We start from the raw sequence: 27,999 nt of genomic DNA, 5'->3' as shown, positions 1-27,999 counted from the left end.
ATTCGCACCACTGGCGGGATCTTCCCCTCTCAAAAGAAACCGCTCCAAACACAGAATCACACACCACTGAATATGGCGAACGGAGCCGAGGAGAAGGACAACAAGGCGCGTGAGGTGATAACAAAAATAGGCAAACAACTCGCGGCCTCGAAGACCCGCCCCACCAAAGATTCCCTTGTCAAATTACTCAAAGTAGAAACAATCGATCCTAATGTCTTTCCCTCTTTATCTGTCGTTTCTTGATTTAATTTCGCATATTCATGTGCCGCTCTTGATCTATTTTGATAGTCTTGTTTCTTCCGTGAAGTGTTCTTGTTAGTAGACTTCCCAAAGAAAATGAAGTACGGAGAAAGATTTGGATTATTGTTTAATGCGCACTCCGATTTGCTACAGAAGCGGTTTTACTTAATATTGCTCTCAAATTATTGGTGTCGATTTCCCTTCTGGCTTTGACTAATAAAATTAACACATACATGTTCTTGGCATGATTATTTAGTGTGTACTTTCTGTAATGGGTGAAAGGTGTGGTGTATTTACTCGAGGATTCATCCTTTGTTTACTTTACAAGTTGCAAATTTCATTAGGTTTTTATACCCGACAAATTTGATTTGATACTACTTTTCCTCCTAAGTTCTAACAGTATCACATTTTTATACTTTTCTCTCAGAAACTTAGATTTTATTCGAACTTGGAAAAATAGAACTAAACAAACTAGTCAATAATATGATTGCCTATTAAATTAAAATTTTTTAGGATGTCTACATATTCACAACTTTTTACAATATGGTAATGACACATTAATCACCAAGATCTGTGTTATGATTAAGAGTTTTCTTGTCTTCAGAGATCAGTTAATCACATCCAAAATAGTCTTCTGTGTTATAAAGGTTTCCAGATGCATATTATTAACATTATTATAGTGTGAATGGACCTGCCGCATAAATCACACTGTAGCGACAAAATTTGTTTTTCAATCTCTAGTTTTCCGTCTGCTTAATTCAACTGTTGAATTTCACCAACTGACATGATTTGCAGGAAAAAAAACTACAATTTCTTTGTGAAATATGATTTTTTTTTACTGTAGGCAGTTAACTTGAGTGTACATGCAGGAAGCTACAATTACCTTCCCGGAATTAAAACAGTCAGAATCACTAAAATCGGTAGTTAAGCCATTGAGTGATTCTCTCATTGGGCATGGCCTACTCCACCATAAGGATAAAGATGTTAAGCTGCTGGTTGGCATCTGTCTATGTGAAATTGTAAGGGTCATTGCGCCAAATCCTGAATTTAGCGATGCAGTTTTTAGGGTAAGAAATTCATTGTAATTCATGCTGAACTGCTTATGATATACATTGTTTTGGGCACGATCATTTTGTTTTTGGCTTTTCAGGACATATTTATACTTATTTTAAGTTTGTTCGGCGAGCTTGATGATATTGCAAGCCCATATTTCTCTAGGAGGTTGAAATTACTAGAGACAGTTGCTAAATTGCATTTTTTTGTGCTGATGCTAGACACCGGATGTGAAGATTTAGTTTTGAAATTGTTCAAGACTTTCTTCAATGTTGTGAGGTTTATCTCATTTTTGCTTTCCTTTATTTCTTGTTACTTTTTCTGTACTGTTTACTTCTTCATGTCTTCTTTTCCTTTTGTTTTCCTTGGTAGTGAACATACATTTTACCCGCCTTCATTATAAGTGTTGCGTTATAAGTTTCATCTGAAAGGGAGTACAAATGCTAAGAAACTAGAGTTTAAATTATAGTATTCTGTCATCTTTCTTTTGAAGGATGTAAGGAATACATCATAGTTTCTTGTTTGATTATTAGATGGAATAATTCCATGCATGCATGTATCACGTTAGCAGAATCCAGGTTTCATAATTTTTTGAGTTGGAGTGTAATGTGGCAATATACAAAACAGACAGGACTTTTTGTGCTTGTTGTAACCCAAAGTTATCTTACCTCAAAAATTTCAAGGTTTGGGGACTCCTTTTTTCTGCTTGCCTGGAATCACATTCTATTGGCGTTGTAATATAGTGTAAAGATAAAATCAACATTAAATCTATACCGAATTTTAATTATTTATCGATGAATTAATATAATCTTCGATTACTTGCTGAATTTTGGTGATATACGCTACCTGAAGAGGAAGGCTTTATTCTAGCCCCTTGAACTTTCATGCTTATCTTACTTGTAGCACAATGCCTTTTCTTTCTATGACATGCTGATACTACAAAAGACTCTGTTCTGTCAACACTGCTCAATTGTTGAGTAAAAGGAACATCTCTGCCTTGAAAGCACAAACATATTGAGTAAAAGGTACATCGTATCTGTTCTTGAAAGCATTTGGGGATTGCTAATAAATGTTTGTATAAATTTCTGAAGTCTGATCTGACTTATGGTGATCACTTGAAGGATTTCCTTCATCATTTGACAACCCGAGTTATTTTAGTCAGTGAGTACACAAATATATAAGATAGAAAGTTCATGAATGTCAACCATATTACCTAATCACATAGTTTCTTTATGTCATAGCTTCTCTTTCCACTATATTTTGTTATTATTCAATCTCTAGCAGCTGTCTGCCCTTATGTTGTACAAAGTCTGTTGCTTTGTTTCTCATTATTCTGTTTCCATGTTTGGTACTACGTCAGGAAGCTGAATTCAATTACGTGAAAGGTTTTTAACTTAATAATTTTTTTCTTTTAGGGAAGATCATCCTCAAAGTTTGATCAATTCAATGTCATCTATAATTACAAGCATATTGGAGGAGAAAGTAAAGGACACACATTCAGATCCTCTTAATCTTGAAGCAAGTATAACTCAGTCACTCGTAGATGTGATTTTGCAGCATCTCATTAAAGTGGGAAAGGTAGATGTTAAATGGTTCTGTGTTTCGCTCATGTTTAATTTTTTTCGACGATGACACATGTATGGATACAGGGTCCTCAAAGTAGACGTATAATTTTCTGTTTGCTGTTTAACCCACAGAAAATGCTTACTTTGTTACCGTTGCACATTTGCTCAATTACCCTTTCTATTCCATTTGAGAATTCATCTTTGCATACTTCTAAGTGTTTCCTTGCCCTTGTCCTTTTCAGGGTGTAGCTTCTGCTTCATTTGCACTGGCTGTTTCTGTTTTGGAAAATTGTGATAGAAAGCTGGAGCGTTATTTATGCCAGTTCCTGACTTCATGTATATTCAATAGAGATGCAGCTGGGAGTGTTGTTAAAGAATTTTACCATGAAATTATATTTCAAATGTTCCAAATTGCTCCTCAAATGCTTCTGTCTGTCATACCTAATTTGACCCATGAATTACTGGTTTGTAATCCCTTCAGAGTTCATGTGTACTAAAAATCCTTGTTCGGAGATGACATTCATGTCGTCACATTCTTATGAGATTGCATAGTTGACTGTAATTATCAGTCTTTGCATTGCTTTTGAAACATATATATTACATAGTAACAATCTCATTATGTTTCTCTCCAAGTGCGATTTTTTGGGATAATAGTTTACAAGTGGTCTACGCTGTAGATTTCTGTTTTGACGCATTTGATGGCATAAAATTTTAACAAAACTTGCAGACCGATCAAGTTGATGTCAGAATCAAAGCTGTTAATTTAATTAGAAAGCTCTTATCAATGCCTGGGAACCACATTGCGAGGGAATATCGCCTTGTTTTCATTGAGCTTTTGAATAGATTCTCTGACAAATCAGCCGAAGTGAGACTTGCAGCTATTTCATGTGCAAAATCCCTTTGCCTGACCAATCCATCAGGGAGTGAATCTCTTGAAGTTCTCTGTAAGCTGTCAGAACTTCAATAATACCTGTGCATTGCAGCACACTTTTGCTTAGCTTTTTTGGTGCTTATTTTTAATTCATTGCAACTGTTTGTGGTCTGGGAAGCTGCTATTCATGGTCGACTGCTAGATCATGACGAGAAAGTGAGATCAGAAGCAGTAAAAGTGACGTGTGATCTAGCGAAGGCTAACCTAAATTTGGTGTCCTCGGATTTAATATCTGGAGCATCTGAAAGACTTCGAGATAAGAAGGTTGCATTTTCTTTAATGTTTCTAATGATTCAGTCCGCTAACCTTCTCTGCTTTTTTATTTATTTTATTTTTCCATGATTTAGATATCAGTTAGAAGGACCGCATTGCAGAAGTTGGTAGAACTTTATCAGGAGTATTGCACAAGGTGTGCGGCAGGGATCACTTTTCTCAATGAACACATTGAACAAATTCCTTGCAAAGTTTTAATGCTTTGTTTTGAAAAAGATTGTCCGGAGTTTAGGTATGATTACTTATATTGAAAATGAATGTAAAATTGCTTTGATCGATTTCAGTGAAGTGAAACACTACAGTTTATGACTTTCCCAGGCCTCAAAGCCTTGAACTAGTCCTAGCGGATCTGTTTCCTACTTCCCTTTCAACTGAGGAAAGGACAAAGCATTGGATATTAATGTTCTCAATCTTCAATCCTCCTCATGTTAAAGCATTGAAAATCATTCTACACCAAAAAAGAAGGTGTCTCTATTGAATAGTTTTTTTTAAAAAATTCTTTTTAATACCTTTTGCGACACTTTCGATCAAAACATTGTTATTCATTCTTTTAGGTTACAAGATTGGCTGCAGGATTTCCTGGATTTGTGGAGTAAAACAGAGGTATAACATACTATTTAGGAACAATATGCTTTCCTTGACAGGTTGGATATACAATATAATACTCATTTTTAACATCAGAATATCCATAATTGCTAGCTTAGAAATGCAATCTAAAACTGTTTTTGTAGAGCCTTGATGAGAATATCAGCTGCGGTTCTGTAGAATTACAGTGGAGTGTAGTAGTTCCATTTTCTATCCATCATCTTCATGTGCTTAATGCTGTCATGCTGATGTGATTATAACTACATTAATAGCTAACCAGCTGTTGCCAAACAGCTTCATAGTTCCTATTACAAGCATAATCATAGTTGCTCGTAAGACTTCGTATCTGAATGAGTTCACACGTCCCTTTGGCTCTGGTTCTATGTTTGCATCAGCATAACTTCATGACTACAAGTTGTTTTCTGCTTGTCAAGTCACTGAATTTCCCTAGACTTTTATGCAATATGCTGCTGATATTCGGTTGTTGATTATGTTCCCCTCAATGGAGATTTCCTTCCCCTTCTGTGTAGCATAAAAGTGCATGTGCGATTAACTGTATCTGGTTAGACATATAGACTTTTTGATGGATATTAATCTGTTTTATGTCATTGGTCGCTAGGTTGTTGCGTTGGAGGGTAATGGTTCTGAGAATGCAGAAAGAACACTTGAGGCATTGGTTTTGAAAATGTCTGCGTGCTTCTGTGATCCTGTCGAAGCAAAAGATTACTTTAAGGAATTGACTGACAAAGGAACAACCATTGGGTTCCAGCAGATATTTAGAAAAGGAGTTGCTCTTGATTGTCAGACCAACACGGTGAGTTGAAATTTCAAACACCCCACTACAGCCAAATATTTATCACATCCACTATATTTTTAACCCATTCATGTTATATACAAGATTTCTCTAATCAGTTTTGTGTCTTTTTTTTTCCTGTTTTGTATTGTCTCTTGTATGTTAGTTTATAGCTATTGCATTCACTGGTTAATGGAATGGAATAAGATCATGAGAAAAATAGAAATAAAAGAGCGTCGAGTGTTTTGGGATAAGGGTGAAGATTTATTCTAAATATGAACATGAATATATGGGATGATCTAATATTGGATTTCATAAAAATAGCCCCTTCAAGTAAATTAGGATGGTTTGAAATTGAAGCTTAAAATTTGAAAATCCCTTGGACTCTCCATATTTTAGAAATTGCTATTATCCCACAATCAGTGCCTCTTTTGTTCTGATTTAGATTTGAAACTTTTAAAATAAAATTGAAGAGTTAATGAGGAGTGGTTGGGGGAATTTTCAAGGTGTAATGCGGAGGACGGGGCGGGGGTCGTATAGAGAAGGGGTTGCCTATATAAGTAATTTTGATAATATGAGGTTATCATTTTATAAAATGCATGGATGTTTAGCCAAATATAATTGTTCAATGTTTTTATCACAATAAGCATGAACTTAAATCCAAAAACATCTGAGAGTGGGAGATTGTAGTAAATCAAATTACTAATTATTTGAAATGTTATTACTATCATTATACACATAAATTTAGGGGGGTTGTCAGCTTAAAACATATTGTTGGGTCGTCATCTTTCCATTTATGAGTGATAGAGAATCTATAATGTAATGAGTTATGATTTTTCAATTCATGAGAGCCTAATTGTTGTGTTCTCACATACCGAACTTAATCATCAATCGAGAAGATTAGTATTATTAAAATTACATCAATATACATAAATTAGGGTGTGTATCTAAATTTGTTGGGTTCATTTCCATTATGGGAAATAATTTAGGTGATTTCACCTTAAAGTTGGTGGACTTAATTATGTAGAGACTTCTTTTTTTGAAGGCTTACTTCTATTAGAGAGTCATGATAAAAAACGCCCACAAATGTGAGTTCGTGAGCTCTTTCTTCAATTGTTACGATAACTTGACTATACCTATCATTTGTCAAGATTTATATAGAATACTTCTATGTTGTTTTTAGTTTATCTTGTTTAAATGGAAATGAATGTTTATGAGTCACAATTTGTGTACCAAGAAATACTTAACTCCGTACCTCTATCTCATGTTGGCAAAATAGATACTCAAGAACTATATAAGTTCATCTGCACTTTGAAATGTGTAGAAATTGGGAAAATATATTTTTTGTACATATTTTCTGTTAATTAATGTACACCTATATATACAAAACAATGAATGAAGAATTCCTAAGAATAAAAAATTACTAATATTCTCCTACCAAACTTAAAAGATTTGACTACCCTGTTATATAAAATCAGAATACTATCAAATATTTATTTACAAAGCTTGATACTAATCTACACTGCCCTCAAGCTTGACTATAGATGTTGATTAAACCAAGCTTGCCAGCAAGAAATTCATGGGTTTCTTCCAACAGTTCTTTTGTAATGAGATCGGCCAGTGAGTATTATACATATTATCAAATGTGAGTATTATACATATTATCAAATGCACTTTGAGCGTGTGAATTTGCATCTACATACTTAAGGCTATATGGGCTTTTGTTTTAATAATACTTGGGGTTAAATGTCTATTAATATTTTATAGGGAGTTTTATGCAACTTTGACTTTTCACAAGGGAGCTAGATACAATTTTCCCACATTCCATCACTTGTTATGTAGATCTTGTTTTAGAAGTAGTGGCGTGACATGCACATTGTATGTGCATTAAATATTATAGTTTTGTATGACATAAAATTATATTTAAGTTTCATATTTTTGGTCAATAATATTTTTGGTGGAATTGTGACACATTTAATTTTGTATAGAAAATAAAAAAAAATATTATTTATGATAACACCAATAGCTTTCTATCATTACTTTAGGAAAACAAAATAATGTAAAAAAGCCACTCACAATTAATAATAGTAGAGATATAAAATGACTAGTGTTATATATAACTCTACGACGTGGATTGTCACTTCAAGTGTTTCTTGTTACAGTCCAGTTCATATTCATTCTTTGAGTTCATGTGTAATTAGTTGTGATATTTTACTTTTTCTATATGTCTTATTTGTCATAAATTCCTTTTTCAGGAAGAATATCTCAGAGAACTTGGCAAACAAAATCTATCTTCTGAATTTTTTTTAATACTCTCCACAAAGGCCTCTTTCAACATTTTTAACACAAAGCATGTGCAATACATTTTAGATCGTCTTTCTAGCGATGAAGCTGAAAATAAGCGCCTGAAGGATTATTCTGTACAACTTCTTTTGGTAAGTCACACTCCTCTGTGGTTTAACTTTTGTTAAATTTGTTGCTTGTTTATATGGGTGTGTTGTGCTTGTATTTATTTGCTGAAGGGAATTAAAACACACTGTCCGTCTTTGTCTTTTTACCTTTTCATTGATGTATTTTTCTATGCGGAAATTCTGAAGTTCTCAATTTTATCCCTTACCTGTAGACAATCATTGGTGCCTTTCCGTCACTTCTTAGAGGTTCGGAGAAGCAGTTTCAGACTTTGTTATCAGAAAAGGTTATTCCTTTTAATGAACAGCTGATTGAGATATTCACCAAAGAGGGCTCTCGGTTGTCTTTTAAACTGAGGTAATACTTCCAGTAAATTGGCTATAGTGCCACTGCCATCGTGTTTTTTGGGTTTGGTTCTGGACAGAGCTGTTGCATGTGGTTCTTACAATATATTTTGTGAATTCTTTGCCGCAATCAAATACTTCTTTGAATATTGCTAGGAAGCCGCTTTCCTTTTCTGCTACCGGGTGCTGTCTGAGGAAATATTTTAACATTGACAGTTGCCCCTACATTTCATTCATTTATTTTTCTGTGAATTCATTGTGAGATCAAGTTATTTTGAGAAAATTACTACAGAAATCACTTTATTTTTATTCTTTGAGTATGCAATTTTACTGGAAATGCAGCTAGCACTAAAGCTAAAGTACAATTGATTTTGAAAAAATGATTTTAAAAGTGACTGCATAGGATAAGGAAGCTAAGCTTTGGTTCACTGTGCTGAGAAACTTTGAGAATAAGGATTTTTTTCAAGTGCAACCAGTGTAAATTACTTTTTAAATAAGTGTTGAATGTGAAAGCCATATACATTAATGCTCTCTATGTTTATTAGACCCAAATGTAGTCTGTGCTTGTGCATTTGATCAAGTTGATTGTTCCTTTGAGCCATTCATATCTGATCTGTGACTTCTATACCTTGAGTAACTCAACCTTCACAGGAATTGCATAATTTCTGTGAGCTTGTGCAGCGATTGATGGGAATATTTTGAGGATTTGCCTATTGGTTCATTGTTGATACTAGTAGTGGCATTATGCTTGTGAATTTTTTAACGTTACGCAAAACTCGTTTCCCTCCTGCAAAACTATGAAAGAGATAACAATAATGGTAATTTATAAATCATTTGTATTAAATACTAACTGGTGAAAATGTTAAAGAAATGATGAAGCATTTAGAAGTCTATTGTGTGAATCATAGTATCATTCATAGTTAAGCCAATTCTTTGACTATTTTTCTTTTAAGTAATTTGTAAAATTGTAATGTCTATGTGTGTAGTGATATGTACACTCCCTTGGCGAAATTGTGTTTGGAGGCAACCCGTGCACAGTCTAAACTTGCTGTTTCTGCTATTGCTGCCTTAGCTGATATGTCTGAGCAGTTTGTTTTGTCAGAACTTTGCAAGGTCAATCTTCTATAATGCTGGCCTTTTGATTAAATTAATGCTGCTAGTTTTTATAAAATCTGTCATATGTCTGTCTATCAATGTTCATCTTTATCCTCCTGTTTATGAAACCAGATGCTTGTGGATTCTTTATGCAATGGACAGAATGCTCCTACTGTTTTGCAGTCCTTAGGCTGTGTGGCTCAGCATTTTGTTTCAACATTTGAAGCCCAAGAAAAATTGATTACACAGTACATTGTTGAGGAAATATTTCAACAAAATGATGTAATTGTCTGCTGTGTCCCTTCATTATCATTTCGTCTCTTCTCTCTCTCTCTCTCTCTGATCTTGTTAGACAGGGTCATGTGACATGTCGTATATTTTACCCGACACATGTTATTTTTCTCTTGGGTTCTCCATGATCAGGCTCTTGCTTCGAAGGATCATGTTCTATTTCATGAAACATCTGAAAGTTGCAGTTCCTGTAAGTTGAAGGTGAGCACATGAATTTTTTAACTATGCTGGCTGGCAACCTTTTGTGCACAAAATGTGTAGTTCATTTGGGTTAAATATTCTGTGTATATTGTTTTGATGACATTCAGCATCTTTTGACCGCCTACCGCCTCGGCCGCCTAGGCGGTGCCCAGGCAGTGCCTAGGCGGTTGGATTTTTTTAAGTAATTTTTTATAGATAATCATGCAATATTATAATTTTAAGTAATATGTGCAATTAAATAATGTTTAAGCACAAAATATAATGATGTGCAATTAATAAAGATTCATCATTATATTAATGTTATTATGCTAACAAAGTAATATATTTTTTTACCAAAAAACTAAGTTTAAATTTTCAAAGTTTCAATCAATTATCCATCATTAGAACAAGTAGTAGACTAAACATAACTAATATTCCAAATCATCTACATATGCACCATCTACTACATCCATGATCCTTTCATCATCGGACTCAATCAACATTTTCTTCATTCTCCTCCTCCGATGTTTCTAAATATTCATTAAGTTCTCTAATGGGGATGTTCCTTGCACTCCTCCTTGGATGTAGCACTTCATCCGCTCCCGAGGCCTCCACTACCATTCTCCAAGTAAGATGGGTTTAATATTCTGGTTATATTGTTTTTGATGACATCAATTTCAGCATCTTATGAAGTTGGAATATTGTAGATAACAATATTGTTGCCACGCTATGTATTATTTTCTTTTGGCTTATTTTGGAATAAGCAGGAGTCTTGCTGAGCTTGCGATTTTTTTTATTATAGGTCATGGCAAATAAATGCTTGCTTCTTTGGTCCTCTGTGAAATGGATATATCAATGGCTCTATATCTTCCTATGAATGACATTTTGGGCAACCTCATATTTTCTTTGGCTTATTAAAAGCGTTACTAAAGATATCTCTCCTTTTGTGAATTTTAACCAATTGTTATCGCCTTAGATTCCAGTAACATTTTCTCCCTACAGGTTTTTGGGCTTAAAACTCTTGTACGGAGCTTTTTACCACATAAACGTACCACTCCAAGCCGTTCAATATCTTTTTTGATGGACATCATTCATCGAATGTTACAAAAGGATGTATGTTCTGATTGTACCATCCCATGGTGAGGAACTGAGGATACTCAAAAACAATTTAATTCTTTCATTTGCTGGCAGTATCTTTCCGAATGTTACAAAAGGATGTATGTTCTGATTGTACCATCTCATGTTGAGGATAGCCATAAACCATTTTATAGGCTTGTGGGTTGGCTATTGAGTGATTTTATTAGGCTTCCTTACAATAATCTTTTGGATTTTATGTAGATATCCTCACCTTTATGATATTCTTCCATATCGGCCTTTATTTAATTCTCGTTTTGTGTTACTTTATTGAGAAATGCATACTCCCTGTCCAATGCCTTCCGTTTTACTTGTTGTAAAATCATAATTCTCTCATTTACCCTCCTTTCAGGCCAAGTTAGATAACATGCTTTGACTTTTTTGTATTTCCAGTAAATATGATGAGTCCCACATCCGATTAGCTGCAGCCAAGTCTGTCATTCGGCTTTCAAGGAAATGGGAATTGCACATCTCTCCCCAGATTTTTCGCTTAACAGTATTAACATCCAAGGTTAGTAGAGCTTGAGATGAAGACATTTAACTCAACTGAAAGTTACTATAATATATTTGTATGAGTAAGCCTGCAGCCAGAATGTCTACGAAATAGTCTATTTTATCAGAAGTGGATCACCTTGTTAGATACTGGCTGTTAACAGATGATATATTCTATTGTGATCGCTCATATCTTCACTGGCGTTTCATTTACTTCGATTGTGAGAATAAGATTTTGCTTGGCTAAAAGTTTGGTTGAAGAGATGATTGCCTTGATCTCACTCTTTCAATGTTTTGGTCATGTCTTACCAATTGATTTATAAGTACTTGAATTTGAAAGAAAGATCCATTACTTTCCATCGTCAGTAAACTTAGATTTCAGAAACTTCTTCCAATCAACTTGGACAAGAAATACAGTTAGATGTGTTGCACGCAGAAGCATTTCTCTGTATATTGGGTATATGAAGACTTATTAAGTTGAGCTAGAGCAGCCTTGGCAGTTCACTATTTGTTTGCCAGTTCTTTATTCTTCAGGGGGGCTTCCTCTAGAATATTCCTTCATCGGTTGACCCCCAAATGAATCTCTTTTTTACTGGAAAAATTTCCCGATACTAATGCAAAAGTTTGTCATCATCTCAATTGCAGAGAACACATTAAAGATCAGAAATATCACACAACGTTATGGTAAAAGCTGAGTTATACTTATATTTATTGCACAATTAGTCTTTCAATTCTTTGTCTCTGACTTCCTGCCCTTTCATCACTCCAACCTTTTCCATTTACTAGTAATCAGATTTGATATCAACGTGGTAGTTATCTTGTGGACAAGCTTCTATAGAATTGGATAGATCGGTCTGTGATTTTTTTCACCAAGCACATTGCAGAAATTAGATGCTGGAAACTCATGCTACTCCTGGTCCTCAGTGTTTGTTTCATGATGCTCACGAGTCTTGATTGAAAGGGGCCATTTTAACTGAGTTTATGAGGTGCTGATAGTCTTTTGTTAGATAAAAACAAAAAAATGGAAACCCAAATGAATGTGTTATTTTTGTGTGTTTAGGAAGTTTATTGTAGGAGAATGTAAACAACAATTAATTTTTTTACCCGGAGTTTTTCAGGATAAATCTCCCTGGGTACGTGGATCATTTGTCAACAAACTACACAAGTTATTGAGGAATCGGTCGTTGCCCAGTAGATACGCATGTGCCTTTTCATTTGCTGCTGTGGATTCTCTAAAAGATTTGCGATATGATGTAGGTGCATATATCTTCAAACGCATAAATGTCTTTTATTATGAGTTACCTGTTAGAATAGCTGTTTTCTGAAATCTTGATTCAGGCTAGGAAATATTTGGAAGAATATATTCGGAACTGTTCTAAAGGAGCTCAGATACACGAAACCATGAATATGAAAGAAGCAGCTAATGACCCTCTATACCTAGCTGTGTTTTTAATCCACATTCTAGCTCATGATACTGATTTTCCTGCTCCTGACTGTCAAGATGAAGATATTTATGCTAAGTTCCTGAGGTACTGCTAAGTTTCTGATTTTCACATCAACGGAATGCATGTGCAAATAGTTTTATTCTTGGTGATGGAATATCTATTAGCTCACTTATTCTTGCCTCTTCTTTCTTGATTTTTTTTACTATTCTCGTGGCAGTCCTCTCTTCATCACCTTGCAGGCAGTAGTAAATGTAAATATAGTTGACAGCAACTCGTGTCATTCCTCAAATGTTCCATCGTTTTTACGAAGTATTTTTCATGCAATCAAGAAGGCAGAGGATGCTGTTGATGGTCAGATGACCCCAGTAAGTTTTCTACTATTTGGTAATGGATATCTTTCTGCTCAAGTATAGAAGTACAAAACAGCACATACCTAGACAGCTACAACCACAATTTTCTTTCCCTTGTGCTACAATACTTTTAATATTTACCTGTTGCTTGCCACACTGCAGAAACTTCATCTTTTATCAGATGTAGGAATTTCTATTTTGAATTCTCTAAATAACAATTACGCTCGCGGGCCACATACTACTGGACTAATTCTGCTTCCATCATCTCTCTATAAAAGTGGTCCAGCTAAGACGAGGGAGGCAAGTTGACATGCTGATATATAATATTCTAATGCATGCATGATATTTCTTCTCCTGTTTTTTTTTTCATTATGATGATCTCTTGTGCAGGCTAACATTTATCCTTCAAATGGTTATAGAGCCGATGCACATTTTATTAAGAAGTTGGTATCTAGCCTCAAAACTGAGGTCTTGAGGGTATGCTTATGCGTGATCTTTTACTAGTTTATGTTAGGATGCTTGATGAATTTATTCTTATTTACCTTCCATAGCTTGGCAGTGACGCACATCCTGGGCAACAGATACACAAGAATTCTTTATGGACGGAGTGTAAAATAAATGCTAAATCTGGAAATACGGATGATTTAAAGATGAATAAAATAAAATATCATTTTGATGGACTGCACACTGGAAATAAGGAATTGTTTGAGACCTCGTATCAGGATGTTGATGCAAGGCAAAAAGTGAACCAGATCTTCTCCTCCCCTCATGGATTTGCTGGGTTGCATAACAAGTTCGCTGTAGAAAATGGAAATCTTAAAGATATTCAAAGAAATGTAGACGCAGAACTTTCATTCTCTTGTGGTTCAGAGGCATCAAGATCATTGTTAGCTCAAAAAGAGGCATATACGGGTAGTCAAAGTAAAGAAGATATTATTACTAGATGTAGCAGTGTTTGTGCTGAACCATCAAATTTATCGAGAGCAACTGATCACATGAATCATCGTAGCTCCAAGGTGAGTGATGCAAATAATTTGCAATGTTTTGTTTTGTTCTTTTTTGTATTGCTTTTTAGTAATAGGTTTTTGTTGTTTACGGAGTACATAGATTATCAAATCCAGCAGGGACGCATTTGTTGTCAAGCATCCTAAAGTATGTCCTCCTTCTGAAATATGGTGAGGACCTGCCATTTCTGTGAAGTTGAGAACATTTTTTGTCGTTTCATTGAATCCTGAATTTATTTGTTTTCAGCTATCATTCTAGCATCATGGATGATCTTAATTCTATCAATGGCATAGACCAGGTAACTTTTTTTGTGTTGAACACAGTACTCAATTTTAAGCAACAATTTCTCACAAGTCATGAATACTTGAAAGGAGGAGGTGTTGTTTCAAAACTGCATTTGCTTTTCTCATGTATGCAATTGAAATTAAATTTTGTCCTTTTCTTCCCTTCCCCATAGTGCATTGACAGTTGTGTATTCGATGGCGGGAATCTTTCTGGCATTGGTTGATGTGTCTAGAAAATAGTTGCAACTCTTATTTTGTTATATCTGCTCAGTCAAACTCATTATAGCAGCTCATTAATGTGAGGGTAAAATCAAATTTTGGAGTTAAATTATAATCATTATTTACCGAATAAATCATTATTTATCAAAACTTATTAACTGAGCAATCTATCTTTCAATAATTGTCTCTTGCAATATATGAGAATTGAATACATGATCTTAGCTATAATAAAAATAATAAGATCGAACACTTCGTTTTACCAAAATATATAGTTGGTTGTACGATACAACTTTATTTTTTTTCAACTGTATAGCAGCTCAAGTGTCACACGTCGATCCTTCAAGTATTTGGTAAAGCAATAAATAATCAGTCTTACAATCTGTATCATAATCAATGTCACATGTTCATGGATTACAAGGAATACAATTATTGTGATGAGGATTGTTGAGTTGAAATAAATGTCCATACTAGGAGACGAAACATGTGACGTTTGAGCTAGTTTAGAATTCTTAGTCAAACTCAATGAGTTTGGAAATCTTTTTCTACTGCTAGTTTTGATTTCAATTTTGTCCCCATGGAATTCACAACCAGTACAGGACCTTGAAATTTGACACTTTCTTCAACGAAAGAAATTAGAGAGCTATCTCCTTGCATGATTTTATTTGTCATATAGAGCGGAATTCTTTTGGTTGCCGCTGTTTATCTTGTCTACCTCTATGGCTCTATGTATTTTTTTACTCGTGTGACTGATTGTAATTGAATATGTCATTTGGTATATCTTGCAGAACATATGTTGATACCAATCTTTTCCTAAGTACCAATCTGTATCATGGTACATAATATGCTATTTCTAGATTACCTACGAAGTAGGATGGTTGACATTCTAAACTTGGATGGTTAGTAGCGGGGAATCGTAAATATTTACTTTCTACTCGATGGAGTAGAAAAATATTTCAGGAAAATGTATTTCTAGAAGTAGAATTAGGGAATGTGATATACTGATCATTAATATATGATTATGTTTTTGAAGGAGATATTTTTTATAGTTGATTTAATTCAATGTAAAAATTTGTTAGATTATTTTATTTTTTTTAATGACTAGTAGACGGTTAAGAATTTCATATTACAATGTTTAGGATTAAAATAAAATATAACGATGGAATTGATTCTGGTAATAGTGAAAGGCAGAATTAAAATGATGATGTTTTGGGTTATGTTTTCTTGAAATGTTTTCATTTCTGGAAAACATACGCAAATGTGGCCTTAACCTTATTTCAATGGTTACCCCTGTTTCTTGTAAAATATACATCGAATGAGGCATTTCCGTTGCTCAAGTGAAATTTGTTGATGCCAACAAATCTATAACCACCGATTAATGTCTTGAATTTGAAGGCACATATCAGTTTTAGATACTGTTTATGTGTATTTGTGCATTTGTAAGCTTCTGTCAATGAAAAGAGGCATTAGGAATGAAAATATTTAGAAATGGGGTCTTCTGAGCTATGATAATTAATATAGTTAGAATTAGGGCTGGGATCGGGTAGGGACCCGTCCCGTAACCCCCTAACCCGATCCCCGTCCCGATAAGAATTGGGAATAAAAAAAGATTCTCGATCCCGTACCCGACAAATATCGGGACCCGAATGTTCGGGATCGGGTCGGGAAGGGAGGCAAATTCCCGATAAATATTTTTTAAAAAATTTGGAACCTAAAACTATGAAACCACGGGCCTTATGATGTGAAACTAGCATAAGAGATTGAGTAGAGATGTGGCTTCCTTTCCCAATTCTTGGATTACACTTCTGATCAAGAGGATGCTTTGTCATGCGCGTATTTTGATTTTTTGTGTTTTAGAAGATTCAATATACTTTTGTATCATTTTGTTGAGTATCATCTTCTGTACTAAATTGCTATTGAAATAAATATCTCTGTTTTTTATAATTTTCATTACTTGCATCTTCTAAGGTCAATGTTGATGTTTTCTCTGGTTAATTAGATTACAAATGCAATGATTCATCAAATTAACCCTTTAAAAATGTTATGGTTCCAATGGATTCACTCATGAAAACGTGCAACAAAAACCAGAACATTTTTGCAACCAAGTGCCGAAATTGTATGTTCAAATTAAAATGTAATAGGATTGTTCAATATAAAACTCAAATCTTGCATCCTTTTTTTCCCACCTAAGCCCGATTGTCTTCATATGCAACTTTCGCCTCCTAACAAAATCATTCATCCAAACTTTCACGAGGATGAAACTTTTAGTCCCACAGGTCTTCAGCAAGAGTGTGTTCCGAACAATCATTCATCTAAAAGTTGATGAAAGAAAATGACAAAATCAGAATTCAATTAAATAACATATGAGCAAACAACGCACACTTTGAGTCTTTAGCATCAGGTTTTTAAAGTCAAGATGACTTCATAACATATCATGCCAATCTAAATATAAAAATGTATCCAAGCAAAAAAAAAAAATTTAGATTCTTACCATTATTCCATTATTCTTCCACCACGAGACCTTTGGAGCTTACACTTGAGGGATGCATTACTTTGTTGTGTGCATGAGGGTACCTACAAACAATATATATTATATAAACATAATCTAAAAATATAAAATATAAATATATATCAAGCACCAACCTTTTTTTAAAAAAGAAATATACCAAGCATCTACTTACCATTACACAAAACTATAAATATATACCAAGCATGAACTTACTTCGCTCCAACTTGCTGAGCCACATTCTTCTCCATGAACATCAATGACTAAATAAAATAGATAAAAAAATCATGTGAGCATTTTCACAATTACAAATAGGTGATCAATAATTGAACATAAACATCCATCCACTAGTGCACACAAGTGCTTCATAAAAGTACTAAAAATTTAAGTAAACATAATTTAAGTATTCATAAAAAGTATTAAATGGATCTTTATAAAACATAAACATAATTTAAGTATTCATAAAAAGTTCTAAAAAATTAAATATTTACTTACTTGTGACCACTTCTTCACAATCTTTATAAAAGTTTAATTATTCTTCTGTCGGTTCTTTGTATAAGTTAATTTCTTCACCTCTAAGCCAATCACTAGTGCACACAAGTGCTTCCACCATTTTGGGATGCAATGATGCTCTAAATGGATCCACGACCATCCTCCCAAGGCTAAAAGCGTTCTCACTAGCAACAGTAGATGAAGGGATTGCAAAAATATCCTTGACAATTTTTTAAAATACTGGAAATCTTGTTGTATTACATTTCCACCACTCCAAAACATCAAAGCTTGAGCTCCATTTCACAAAAGGATCCGACAAGTACTTGTCCACTTCATTAGTTATCTCTTCTTGATTTTGAGATTTTCTTACTTGTGACATTTTCAGATGATAGTTCAATTTAACGGGATCATTCTTATAAATTTCCATCAACTCTCTGTCAACGTCACCATCATCAATCTCGTTAAAAGTATCAAAAGGTGAAACGCCTTTATATGCATGATACAAATCCATTAGACAATTCTCTAAACCATCAACAAATGATTGTATTTTAGTAGCATCAAATTTCATATCCCCTAAATGTATGGCAATCATTTGAAGTTTATAACGAGGATCTAGAATATGACCTAGGAAAATAAGCTTGTTCACCTTCTCAAGATCACCCCAATACTTCTTGAACTTACTTTCCATTCTCATAGCTATTTCTTGCAATGAAAGATCTATGCTGTCAAGCATTGTCTCGTTAATGACGGTCCCCATTGAAACTATTTCCTCCCAAATCAAAGTTGATGTAGTTGTCTTGCTAGCACTAAGTTGCAACGTAGTAACATAAAACCTCTTGAGAAAATTGACAAAGACTTGTGCTTTTTCCCAATCATTTTCGTTGGGAGGCCCCACTCTCTTTTTTTTCTCCGAGCCATCAATCTCCTCAAAATATTCAGCAAATTGTGCATTCTCTGTCATCCTTCCAAACACTTTCTTAAACTTGTATGCAACAGAAAGCATTTTATATGTGGAATTCCACCTTGTAGGCATATCCATTGGAATTTGGAACGGTGACATGTTATCCATCTTCAATAGAATAGCACACTCCCTAAATTGGTCCAACCTTGCCCCAGAAGAGTGAATATATTTCACACAGTTTCTAATAGACTCAACTGACTCATTAAGAAACTTCAATCCATTCTTGACAATTAAATTTATAATATGACAACATCTCAAATGCAAGTACTTACCATCAAATAACAGAGTGCCCATTTCCTTTAGTCTTTTTCCCATGTACTCCACTGCTTTATCATTCGTGCTAGCATTATCAACTGTTATAGTAAAAACTTTGTCTATCCCCAATCACTCAAACATGTCTCTAAAACTTTGCCGATGTCATATCCTCTGTGAGAGGTGATCTTGGTGAAATTTATTATTCGCTTATGCAATTTCCAATCATCATCTAAGAAATGAGCAGTGATTACCATATAGTTGATATTTTGAATCGAGGTCCAAGTATCAGTCGTGATACTTACCTTTTGATCACGGATGACACTCTTTATCTTAGCCACTTCCACAGCATATAAATCCCACACAAGAGATGCAATTTTCTTTCGGTTAGGTATCTTGAATCGGGGTTGAGCCTCCTTCATCTCTATAAACCCTGCCCCTTCCACTACCCTAAACGGCATCTCATCTTTAACAACAAATGCAACAACCTTATCATCAAGCTTTTTTTGGCTAAAGATGTGGGGTGTCAAAGCATTATTCATGGACGATTGTGTTAAGATAGGTTGAGAAGAAGTCGAATTCACTACATTATGATGATTTTTTTTGCATTTCTTCACATGTCCATCAATGCCATTATTCCCATGTGTTTCGCTATGGGCAGGAACTTCAGTTTTGCAATAATTGCAAATAGCAACAATAGCAATGACCTTATTTTTGTCATTTTTTCTCACAATTTTCTTGGCATGTGACCACACATTCGCTACTTTTTTTCTTTTAGCTCCAACATCCACTACTTCTTCTTGGATGATATGTGTTTTGGATGGAGATAATGTTTCAGGTTGAGTGGTGGAAGGAAGGCTACTACTTCCACTAGTTGCATCCATGTTCACCTAATCAATAATAAAAGAAAAAGATGAGTTGTCTATAAATGTATTCATAAGTTCTAGTGCATTAAAAAAAAATATTTGAACAAAGTAAACCAAACAAATAATTCAAATAATTCTAATGCACAATTAGAAATAAATCATTCACAAGCTTCCCCGATTTCTACTAATCTCTAACTTAACAAAATTTCAATTAATATCACAATTCTAAATACACATCTATATATTAGGAATATCTCTATTTTCCTGACTCGTCAATTATCACTCAAATCATTGTTTCTTATCAAAAAAAAATTATCACTCAAATCATCGAATCTAGATAGGGAACACTTACTGCTGACAGTCACACATTATTTCTATGATCCTGTTTATGAAGAAATGACACCTATAATGTATTCCTATCAACTAATGCCATCTCATAGTTGGGAAATAGATTTAAAGTTACGAGGATTTATTAACTAATAAACTCCTCACAAGAACTTGATGTAAATCACAGCCATCAGTTCTCGCCACACAACTATAATGGAAGATTTCATTTAAATCAAACACTAATTCCCAATGGTCAAAATATCTATACGGTTATGAGTCGATTTCATTAAATAAATAAATATAAATACACAAGTTTATAATTTACTCAAGCTTTTATTCCTCTGCACTGTTGGACGGCGTTAGCAACTTAAGTTATTAACTGATAAACTTTCTTACTAATCTTAATTCATTTAGGCCATAATCCCATATGACTAAAATATATTGTCTAAGAAATTTAAGAATCAATAAAGACTACCATAAGCAGTATATATATATATATATATATATATATATATATGTTAAACTTGAAAAGAGGTAATTGAGGGAATAATAATTCTCTTCTATTGAGATTGCCTTTATAGTAATTTACAGCATAACTACAGGGCCCAATATCAGGGATAGTATCACTAATTTAGAGTGAAAGAATATCAGCCTAAAAAGAAAACTACCTAAAATAAACTTGACAACTAGCTAATACCTATTTACCATATTTACTTGATTTACAACTCAATTCTTCCCTGAATAATCCCTATTCTCGATACTCCCCCTTAAGCTGGTTTAAAGATGTCTTCCGTACCCAGCTTGCTCACTAACCATTCGAACAGTCTCTTGTGTAGTCCCTTCATAAGTAGATCAGCTACTTGTTCATTAGTAGGGACATAGTCCACACAAATCACACTATTGTCTATTTTTCTTTGATGAAGTGCTTGTCGATTTCCACATGCTTTGTGCGATCATGCAGTACTGGATTATGTGCAATTGAAATTGCTGCTCTGTTGTCACAGTGCATCTTCATTGGCACTGACTCTGAAATCTTCAACTCTAATAATAATTTCTTAATCCACAAAACCTCACAAATTCCGTGTGCTAAGGATCTGAACTCGGCTTCTGCGCTGCTTCGAGCTACCACATTCTGTTTCTTGCTACGCCAGGTGACTAAATTCTATCTGTTAGGCTTCCCGCCCTAGTCTGCATCAGTATAGGCTTCAACTTGCAGATGTCCCCGACGTTTAAACAGAAGACCTTTACCTGGTGTTCCCTTCAGACCTTAGGATCTTGTACACTGCTTCAAAATGTTCTGACCCAGGCGAGTGCATGAATTGGCTGACTACACTAACTGAGAAGGCTATATCAGGTCGAGTGTGTGATAAATAAATGAGCCTCCCGACAAGTCTCTGATAGCGCTCCCTCTCCTTTACTGATTCTGTCCCTACTGGTTGCAGTTTGACGTTGGGCTCCATAGGCGTCTCAGCCGGCTTACATCCTAGCATACCTGTTTCAGTCAGCAAATCAAGGACATATTTGCGCTGATTGACAAATATACCTTCTTTTGATCTTGCAAACTCCATTCCAAGAAAGTATTTTAACAGTCCCAAGTCCTTGACTTCGAATTCTTTTGCAAGCCTCTCTTTAAGCTCTCCAAGTTCCTCGTAGTCACTCCCTGTTAAGATGATATCATCAACATATACAATTAACACAGCAGTTTTACCTTCCTTTGAATGTTTGTAAAACATGGTGTGATCAGCTTGACTTTGAACATAACCAAGTCGCTTCACAGCCTTGCCAAAACGTTCAAACCATGCCCTCGGAGACTGCTTAAGTCCATACAGGGACTTCTTCAGTTTACACACCTTGTCCAGTCCAAATTCTGGTTCAAAACCCGGAGGGAGTCTCATAAACACCTCTTCATCTAGATCTCCATTTAGGAAGGCATTTTTAACATCCAACTGATACAAGTGGCAATTGAGATTAACCGCAAGTGACAGTAGTACTCGAATGAGTTAATTTTTGCAACAGGAGCAAATGTTTCCTGGTAATCTATTCCGTATGTCTGCGTAAAGTCTCTTGCTACTAGCCTCGCCTTATATCTCTCTACACTACCATCCGCCTTGCTCTTTATTGTGAAAACCCATTTGCATCTTACTATCTTCTGATCCTTGGGTGCTTCAACAATTTCCCAAGTACCATTCTTCTTTAAGGCCTTCATTTCTTCGAACACTGCTCATCTCCAATCCTGGTCCTCCAGTGCTTCCTGAATGTTTCTAGGCACAACATGTTTCGAGATATTAGTAGTAAATGCCTTATGTGTTTCGGATAAATGATCATAGGTTATATATCTAGCAACGGGGTATTTGGTGCAGGTTCGAGTACTTTTTCGAAGGGCAATGGGAACGTCTAGATCATTTTCTTGTGGGACACTTGGGGTCGGACTTTTGAGACTGACACTGGAAGGCTCAGAAATAACAGATAAAGGCATGTTTTTCTTTTGGTATGGGAAAAGATCGGTACCTGGAGTATCCATAGTTCCTTTGCCCGGGGCTTTCAACGAAGCTTGTGCTGGAATGGTTAATTCATCTTTGCTTCTTCTGAGGACATTTCTCCTAGAATAAACCACAGGTTCAAGGATATTTCGGTTTTTCTCCATTCGTAGTATTTCCTTTTCCGACAGATCAATTTCACGGTCGACAATCGTGGATTCAGACTCCCCATTTTGTTCATTTTGAAAATTAATAGGTTGGTCAATAACCAAATTTGGAAGAGGTTCGGATATTTCCCAAAAATTTGGTTCCCTTATATTATTCTCCCCTTGAATTAAATTTTTGGTAAAATATGGTTTTGTTTCCATGAAGGTGGCGTCCATTGTGATAAAAAAACGTTTCGTGAGAGGAATGAAAAATCTGTAGCTTTTGCGATTTGCAGCATATCCTAAAAAAACACATTTTTCTGCCCTAGGATCCACTTTCGACCGGGATCTCTTAGGTATGTGAACGTATGCGGTGCAGCCAAATCATTTTCAAACAGTGGCCTAAACGGCAATGCTAGACCATTATTTGATCATGAACGGGAAGGGAACTAATACTACTAAGCCCTTAAACAATTTTACTACCAGGTAAAATATTCTCAAAATAGTAAAGACCATTAACCATTCTAGCACTGCCAATCGTCTTCCCCGAGCTCCGGCTCTGAAAAATACAATGAGAGTCACAAAAAACCACACGACAGTTAGAGTCTTTGGATAATTTGCTAACTGACAAAAGGTTGCAGTTGAGTTTAGGTACATAGAGAACAGACTTAAGGTCTATTTTTTCGGAAATTTGGACCAAACCTTTTCCGGCAATAGGTAAAAAACTTCCATCTGCAATCCTAACTTTTCTATTTTCAGAACACGGTGAGGATAGTTTTAACAAGTTCAAGGAGTTGGTCATATGATCAGATGCTCCAGAATCAATTATCCATGGAGTAGAAATTCCGAAACCACAAGAAAAGGCATTTATTTCGTTACATGTATGTGCCACGGAGACACTAGGAGCACTGGACGATGGATTAGACTTTACTAGTGCTAGTAACTGCTCCAGTTGCTCTTTAGTGATGGTGCCGGCAGTAGTCTCAGCCTCATTTGCAGTGGGAAAGGCACGGGCCAGTTTTCTCCCCTGTTCTGCCCTGGAAGTTGGCAGGTTTGCCATTAATCTTCCAGCAGGTTTCTCGGGTGTGACGCGGCCTGTTGCAATAGTCACACCATACATTTGGTTTCTCCTCTGGTTTACGTAGGTTGGCAGCACCTCTGCGCATGTTTAGGCCTGTAGAAGCAAGAGCAGAACCTTCAATGGTGGCAGCAGGTCCTTCTTGCCGAGCATAACATTCCTCCGGCTTTCTTCCCTCCTCACTTCAGAGAAGACTTCGCCAAGGGATGGCAGCGGCCTCCTACCGATAATTCTCCCCCTCACTTCATCGAACTCAACATTGAGGCCAGCCAAGAACTTGAAGATACGATCATTTTCCACTGTTTTCTTGTGGTGCTGTCCATCTTCAACATTCTTCCACTCATAAGCATCAAAGAGATCAAGGTCCTGCCAGATTCTCTTCAAGGAGTTGAAGTACTTGGTGACTGTTTCTTCTCATTGCCGTAATTCACCAAGTTTGAGAGTCAACTCAAAAATTTGGGATTGATTCCCTAAATCAGAATACATCTGATTTATATTTTCCCATAGCTCATATGCCGTAGGAAAACACATATACTTTGCGCCAATCTCCTCTTCCATGGAGTTTACCAGCCACGTCATTACCATGGAATTTTCGGCATCCCATCTAGCATACATTGGGTCATCTTCTGACGGAGCTTTCTTGTCGCCCGTTAAATATCCCATCTTTCCTCGGCCTCGGATATACATTCTCACCGACTGAGACCATCGCAAGAAGTTGTCGCCGTTCAGCTTGATGGTGGTTATTTGAACAGGGCGTGAATCAGAGGTTGTTTTCTGCATATCTCTAGTCACTGTGGGTTGTGAGGAAGGCCGAGGAATGGTGGTGGATTCGCTAGAATATTCTGACATGGTTTTGGCTTGGGTTAATGGCGCAAAAAATTCTGGGCAGAATAGATTAGCTCTGATACCAACTTGAAAAGAGGTAATTGAGGGAATAATAATTATCTTCTATTGAGATTGCCTTTATAGTAATTTACAACATAATTACAGCATAATTACAGCCCAATATCAGGGATAGTATCACTAATTTAGAGGGAAAGAATATCAGCCTAAAAAGAAAACTACCTAAAATAAACTTGACAACTAGCTAATACCTATTTACCATATTTACTTGATTTACAACTCAATTCTTCCCTAAATAATCCCTATTCTCGACAGTTAAAAAAAGAAAAAGTGCTAAAAGATTTCAAGAAAGTTGAACCGAATGACAAAATGAATTCCATTAAAATTCTCTGTAAAATGACAATTCTTGATACAAACAATATGCTAATTACACTTCCATTAAAATTCTCAATGGAACCCGACTGAAAATGTCAAATCTTCGGCATCCATCCATGTTTCAGAGTCATCATTCACAAAAATAAGATAGTAAAATACACATCATATGCAGATCATACGATACAATAATGAAACTCACCCAACCAATCAAAATACGACCCAAGAATCTGAGAACTTCGAATACATGCTAATACGTACAAAAAATCAAAGAAAAACTAACAAAAAACAAGCAAGAATTCACGAGGTAGACAGCCAAAACTCACGCAAAAAACAAGGCTCGTGTAATCGGCTCGGGGCTGCTCAAATGGAGAAAGGTTCTCTCGATTCAGGCCGCTACTGGAGACGTCTAGACCTCAGGTGTAACCCACAGCAGTCGAGCACCGATTCACGACGACGTGGCGGTCGGATTCGGGAGAAGGAAAAAGGGTGGTGGGTTGGGTTTAGGGCTTTTAGAAAGAATGGTGCGTAATATGTATTTGTGTGAAAATATGAAATTGGATAGGGTCCTGAAACTGAAAGTGGGGATTTCCTATTTTTTTTAAATCTAATAAAAAAATTATTAATATATTTGGGTCGGGTCGGGTCGGGTCGGGAATCCCGTCGGGTATATCCTATATCCCCGATCCCTTTCCCGATTCTGAGCGGGTCGGGACTCGGGTCGGGAAAATTTCGGGTTGGGCACGGGTCGGAAGTCGGGAAGGGTCGAGAATTTTCTGATTTTTGCCAGCCCTAGTTAGAATGCTTTCTTAGTTTTTATTCTCTATTTTATCAATACTGCCTTATTCCTTCTTTAAGATCATTGGTTTTATCAGCTAGTGTGTTTAAATGTTTTTCCTTTTTTATTAATGCGACTATATAATATAACTTTGAAATCATTCTACAGGATTTGGATGATATCCCATCAAGTTCTTGGTAATGTTCTACCACCCAGTTGTGCTTTTAATGTTTTTATTCCCTTTGGTTTATCTTCCTATTTTTGTTTAATATTGTCCTCGATCCACATTTTGTTTTTCAAATTCATATATTGGATTGACCTTCCTGGCGAGACTTACAAAAATCATAAAGAAAAGGGAAAGAAATAATCTTGTCACTAACACCAACTTATGCACCCTACTTCTGTTTTTTCTTCTGTGCATTTTCGTTTAGTGATTGTATGGAATAAAATATGGAGAAAAATTGTTAATAAAGAAAATTGAAATTTTTGGGTGTGAATCCTCCTTGTGTTTTCTCACATGATCATAGTACCGACATCTTTATACTGGAATCCTTTTGACACCCTTGCTTGGAAGACTTTATACCACAGATTAATACTGGAATCCTTTTGACACCCTTGCTTGGAAGACTTTATACCACTGTAATCTGTGGTAATTTATTTGTTCAGTTCAGATATGGGTTAGTGTTTGATTGACAGTGCAACAGTATCTTTGCGAAACGCGATGCATTGAGGTGCATAGACTGGGTGGGAAAGAATTGTTGTCAGCGTCTTTTTTAAATATTTGCTATGTCGTATGCAATTGCAAACAACATGGGCTAGAGAGTTTGTTAAAGCATTCTTGTTCATTTTTTAACAGAAGAAAAAGCTGAATATGCAGAAATCAATTTATCAGTCTCTTTCTTGAGTACTGTCATGTTTTTTATTTACACATTTTGCTCATCTGAAATCTTCTTTATTGAATTTGTAGTGATCACGGCAGTGATTTTTCTGCAAATGGTCAAAGAATAAATCTTGGTGCATATGGATACGAGTCCATAGCGGGAAGTTTGCCAAAAAACAGAGACTTCTGTATTGGACTTCCCCAGGCTGGTAATAATTTAATCTCCTTAAGAAGAGCCAGCTCGGATCATTCCATCCTATTCCTGCCACTTAAATTATTTAGAACTGAAACTTTTTGTCTTAAATTGTTTCTGATCTTTTATTGAATTGTTTTCTTTTTAGTTCATGTTAAGCTGCTGAATTTGCTCTTTCCCATATAGCGTGTCTAGATTGTAAGGACATCTAATTTCTTGAAACTCTCTTCACTTGCAGCGAAAAGAGAGAAAAGGATGTGAAGATGCGATGGACGTATCAACATCCGAAGTCATAAATAAGAGTAGCGATGTTGTGAGCTTTTGTTTCTAGTTTTTTTTATTAAAAAAAATTAGAATCATCCATCGTCCAGAGTTGATGATATAATACTTCCTGCACATGGCCCTTGAATTCCTTTAAAGTCCTACACTAAGATTTTTTTCACAGAGCGTTATTGCTTATTAACTAGATTTGTTAAGATTTTTCACTTAGCACCTATTGACCTATTAGTTGATGAAAATATTCTAATTAATGACCTCTACGTTTCCAACGTAGTAATGATGCACATGACTCTTTATTCTAATTATTTTATATTGACTGACTCCAAAAACACGGTCCTGAATTCCTGATGCCACCTTCTCATGTTCTTAACTTAGCCTGACTGTTTATGACGTACATTTTTCCATTTTCTTCTCTCAGATTGTGCCCCGTAGGACGCGAAGGCGAAAGGATTGATGTATCATCTTGGTTTTCTGCAAAGAGGTTTAGTTAAATGCATGAACACCCTACAATGCGGACTGCGTCTTATAATTTCTTAGTGGCACTAAATGTAAATTCTGGCGTTTATCTCAAGTGATTCACAATACAATCAAACTTTGAACTGATCCAACAGACACATTCAACATCTGACAAACCGAGTCGAACTTTGTACCGATCCAATTGAGCTTCAACATGCTATAAAAGCCCAGATTTGAGTACATTTTGTTGTTGAATTTTGTATGGCACCATAGAATCAAGAATAAGGAGATCAAGATGTGAGAATTTCGCACATTTAGCGTCGTATACAACAATTTGATAAATTTGTATGGCTGTTATTTTTGGGCATGACAATGGAATTATCAATATAGAACTTGTTTTCTTTTTGA

General features: G+C 35.5%; 1 protein-coding gene and 1 long non-coding RNA gene across 6 annotated transcripts; one reads left to right on the top strand and one right to left on the bottom strand.

Moving 5' to 3' along the window:
- On the top strand, positions 1–27,995 carry LOC140809495 (sister chromatid cohesion protein PDS5 homolog B). 5 transcript variants are annotated; one of them, XM_073167148.1, is made up of 30 exons: positions 1–192; positions 1,110–1,307; positions 1,391–1,572; positions 2,709–2,871; positions 3,101–3,322; positions 3,586–3,802; positions 3,908–4,053; positions 4,137–4,294; positions 4,381–4,527; positions 4,617–4,665; positions 5,267–5,461; positions 7,696–7,875; positions 8,064–8,206; positions 9,180–9,306; positions 9,421–9,570; positions 9,712–9,780; positions 10,762–10,898; positions 11,287–11,404; positions 12,504–12,638; positions 12,724–12,914; positions 13,048–13,195; positions 13,343–13,480; positions 13,571–13,657; positions 13,732–14,196; positions 14,288–14,355; positions 14,432–14,483; positions 25,952–25,980; positions 26,751–26,872; positions 27,095–27,169; positions 27,554–27,994. In XM_073167148.1, the coding sequence occupies exons 1-29, from the start codon at positions 73–75 to the stop codon at positions 27,115–27,117; spliced, it is 4,179 nt and encodes a 1,392-aa protein (XP_073023249.1). In that variant the 5' UTR covers positions 1–72; the 3' UTR covers positions 27,118–27,169; positions 27,554–27,994. The 5 variants fall into 5 exon arrangements, with proteins under 5 accessions (XP_073023249.1, XP_073023251.1, XP_073023250.1 ...); XM_073167150.1 differs by lacking the exon at positions 5,267–5,461 and having other exon boundaries at positions 27,554–27,995; XM_073167149.1 differs by lacking the exon at positions 27,095–27,169 and having other exon boundaries at positions 27,554–27,995.
- LOC140809497 (uncharacterized) lies at positions 15,247–25,711 on the bottom strand. The gene is made up of 4 exons (XR_012113116.1): positions 25,332–25,711; positions 18,917–19,786; positions 17,177–17,259; positions 15,247–16,997 (listed from the first exon to the last, which is right to left on the bottom strand). It is a non-coding gene; the product is annotated as an uncharacterized lncRNA (long non-coding RNA).
- Positions 27,996–27,999: the final 4 nt, after the last annotated feature.

This window comes from Primulina eburnea, chromosome 13 (assembly GCF_022965805.1).
Source record: "Primulina eburnea isolate SZY01 chromosome 13, ASM2296580v1, whole genome shotgun sequence".
Classification (NCBI taxonomy): Eukaryota; Viridiplantae; Streptophyta; class Magnoliopsida; order Lamiales; family Gesneriaceae; genus Primulina; species Primulina eburnea.
This window is presented reverse-complemented; position numbering and strand designations above follow the sequence as displayed.

What these genes read in the sequence shown, in the direction of transcription:
- LOC140809495 (XM_073167148.1), top strand. Translation starts at nt 73, where the DNA reads ATGGCGAACGGAGCCGAGGAGAAGGACAACAAGGCGCGTGAGGTGATA. An exon ending in ATTTGACCCATGAATTACTG is followed by an intron (nt 3,323 to 3,585) that starts GTTTGTAATCCC and finishes CAAAACTTGCAG; the next exon opens with ACCGATCAAGTTGATGTCAG. An exon ending in TATTGGACTTCCCCAGGCTG is followed by an intron (nt 26,873 to 27,094) that starts GTAATAATTTAA and finishes CTTCACTTGCAG; the next exon opens with CGAAAAGAGAGAAAAGGATG.